At 49.4% G+C, this 1,329-nt stretch overlaps 1 protein-coding gene across 1 annotated transcript in view; it reads right to left on the bottom strand.

The window, feature by feature from the left end:
• The window catches only part of GOSR2 (golgi SNAP receptor complex member 2), a 6,758-nt gene extending 5,649 nt beyond the window's left edge, over positions 1 to 1,109 (bottom strand). Inside the window, exon 1 of the mRNA XM_009081629.1 lies at positions 1,070 to 1,109. Coding sequence (XP_009079877.1) covers positions 1,070 to 1,109 — 40 coding nt within the window. The remainder of the gene's footprint in view (positions 1 to 1,069) is intronic.
• Positions 1,110 to 1,329: the final 220 nt, after the last annotated feature.

Raw genomic sequence — 1,329 nt, 5'->3', positions numbered from 1 at the left:
GCTGAACTGCACACCAAATCACAGGTGTCCCCAGGAGCTGCAGCACCTGCAGAGGCAAAACACCAGCTGGTGGATGGTGAGGGATAACAACACAGTAGGGACAGTCACACCCCTCAGCTGTGGGAGCTCCTAAAAACCTGCTCAGGATACCCTGAGATCTGTCCATATCAAGGAGTTCATTGATTGTACCTCCGTGAGGGCAGCAATGTGGGGATTTTACCCTGTTCATGTTGAAGATTTCCACACACACCTGACCATGAGTTCCAAAGTCTAACAAGCATCAAAACATCTGGGATTGTATCAGGACATGGTAGCAGCACCCACAGGAAGCACCACTTGTCAGTTAAAGGGATATAACAGGAAGATGATGGGAAATCAATTCTTGCTCTGTCTTTTCTGCTCTGATCTCATCACCCTATTGAAGTCAAGTAGTAAATGCAATCATTCCAAACTAGTGATGTGTCTCATCACAGTTCTGATGTCCCTAACATCAGAAGGACATGGAACTGTTGGAGCAAGTCCAGAGAAGGCCACAAAGCCGCACAGAGCATCGGAGCACCTTCCATATGAGGACAGACTGAGAGAGTTGGGGCTGCTCAGCCTGGAGAAGGTTGTGTGGAGACCTCAGAGCACCTTCCAGGAGCTGAAGGGGCTCCAGGGAAGCTGCAGAAGGACTTGGTTAGGAACTGCAGTGACACAACAAGGGGCAATGGGGACAAACTGAAAGAGGGAAATTTAGATGAGATATAAGGAAGACATTTTCCCTGTGAGAGTGGTGAAACACTGTCCCAGGTTGCCCACAGAGGCTGTGGCTGCCCCAACCCTGGCAGTGCTCACAGCCAGGTTGGATGAGCCTTGAACAACCTGCTCTGGTGGGAGGTGTCCCTGCCCAGGGCAGGGGTTGGGGCTGGGTGATCTCTGAGCTCCATCCTATCCGCTTAACATACTATGAAAGCTGCTCACAAGGACTGAAGAGCACAATTTGTTCCACTCATGACTGTAAATACAATGATAAAGCTAAATCAAATCAGCTCCTGAGTGGGACTTTCCTCACTCATCAGTTACTTACAGTGCACAGACTCCTTGTCTGAGGTCTCCAGACGCCCCATGTAGGCCTGCACCTCATGGACCTGCCTGCAAACACACAGCAAACCCAACACAAGTCAGTTAATAGCTATAGAATCATTTCTCAGTACCTCGATTTCACCTTCTTTCACTTGCAAGCACTCTTTAGGACAGAACAGCAATCAGCCACACAGTGTGGAGTGCAGAGAGCACATCACTGACCACAGCCTCAGTCTTTGCTTCCACTCAATTGCACCTACAGAG

This window comes from Acanthisitta chloris, unplaced genomic scaffold (genome assembly GCF_000695815.1).
Source record: "Acanthisitta chloris isolate BGI_N310 unplaced genomic scaffold, ASM69581v1 scaffold14929, whole genome shotgun sequence".
NCBI classification, from domain to species: Eukaryota; Metazoa; Chordata; class Aves; order Passeriformes; family Acanthisittidae; genus Acanthisitta; species Acanthisitta chloris.
The sequence above is the reverse complement of the archived record's forward strand: the minus strand, read 5'-3'. Positions and strand labels throughout refer to the sequence as shown.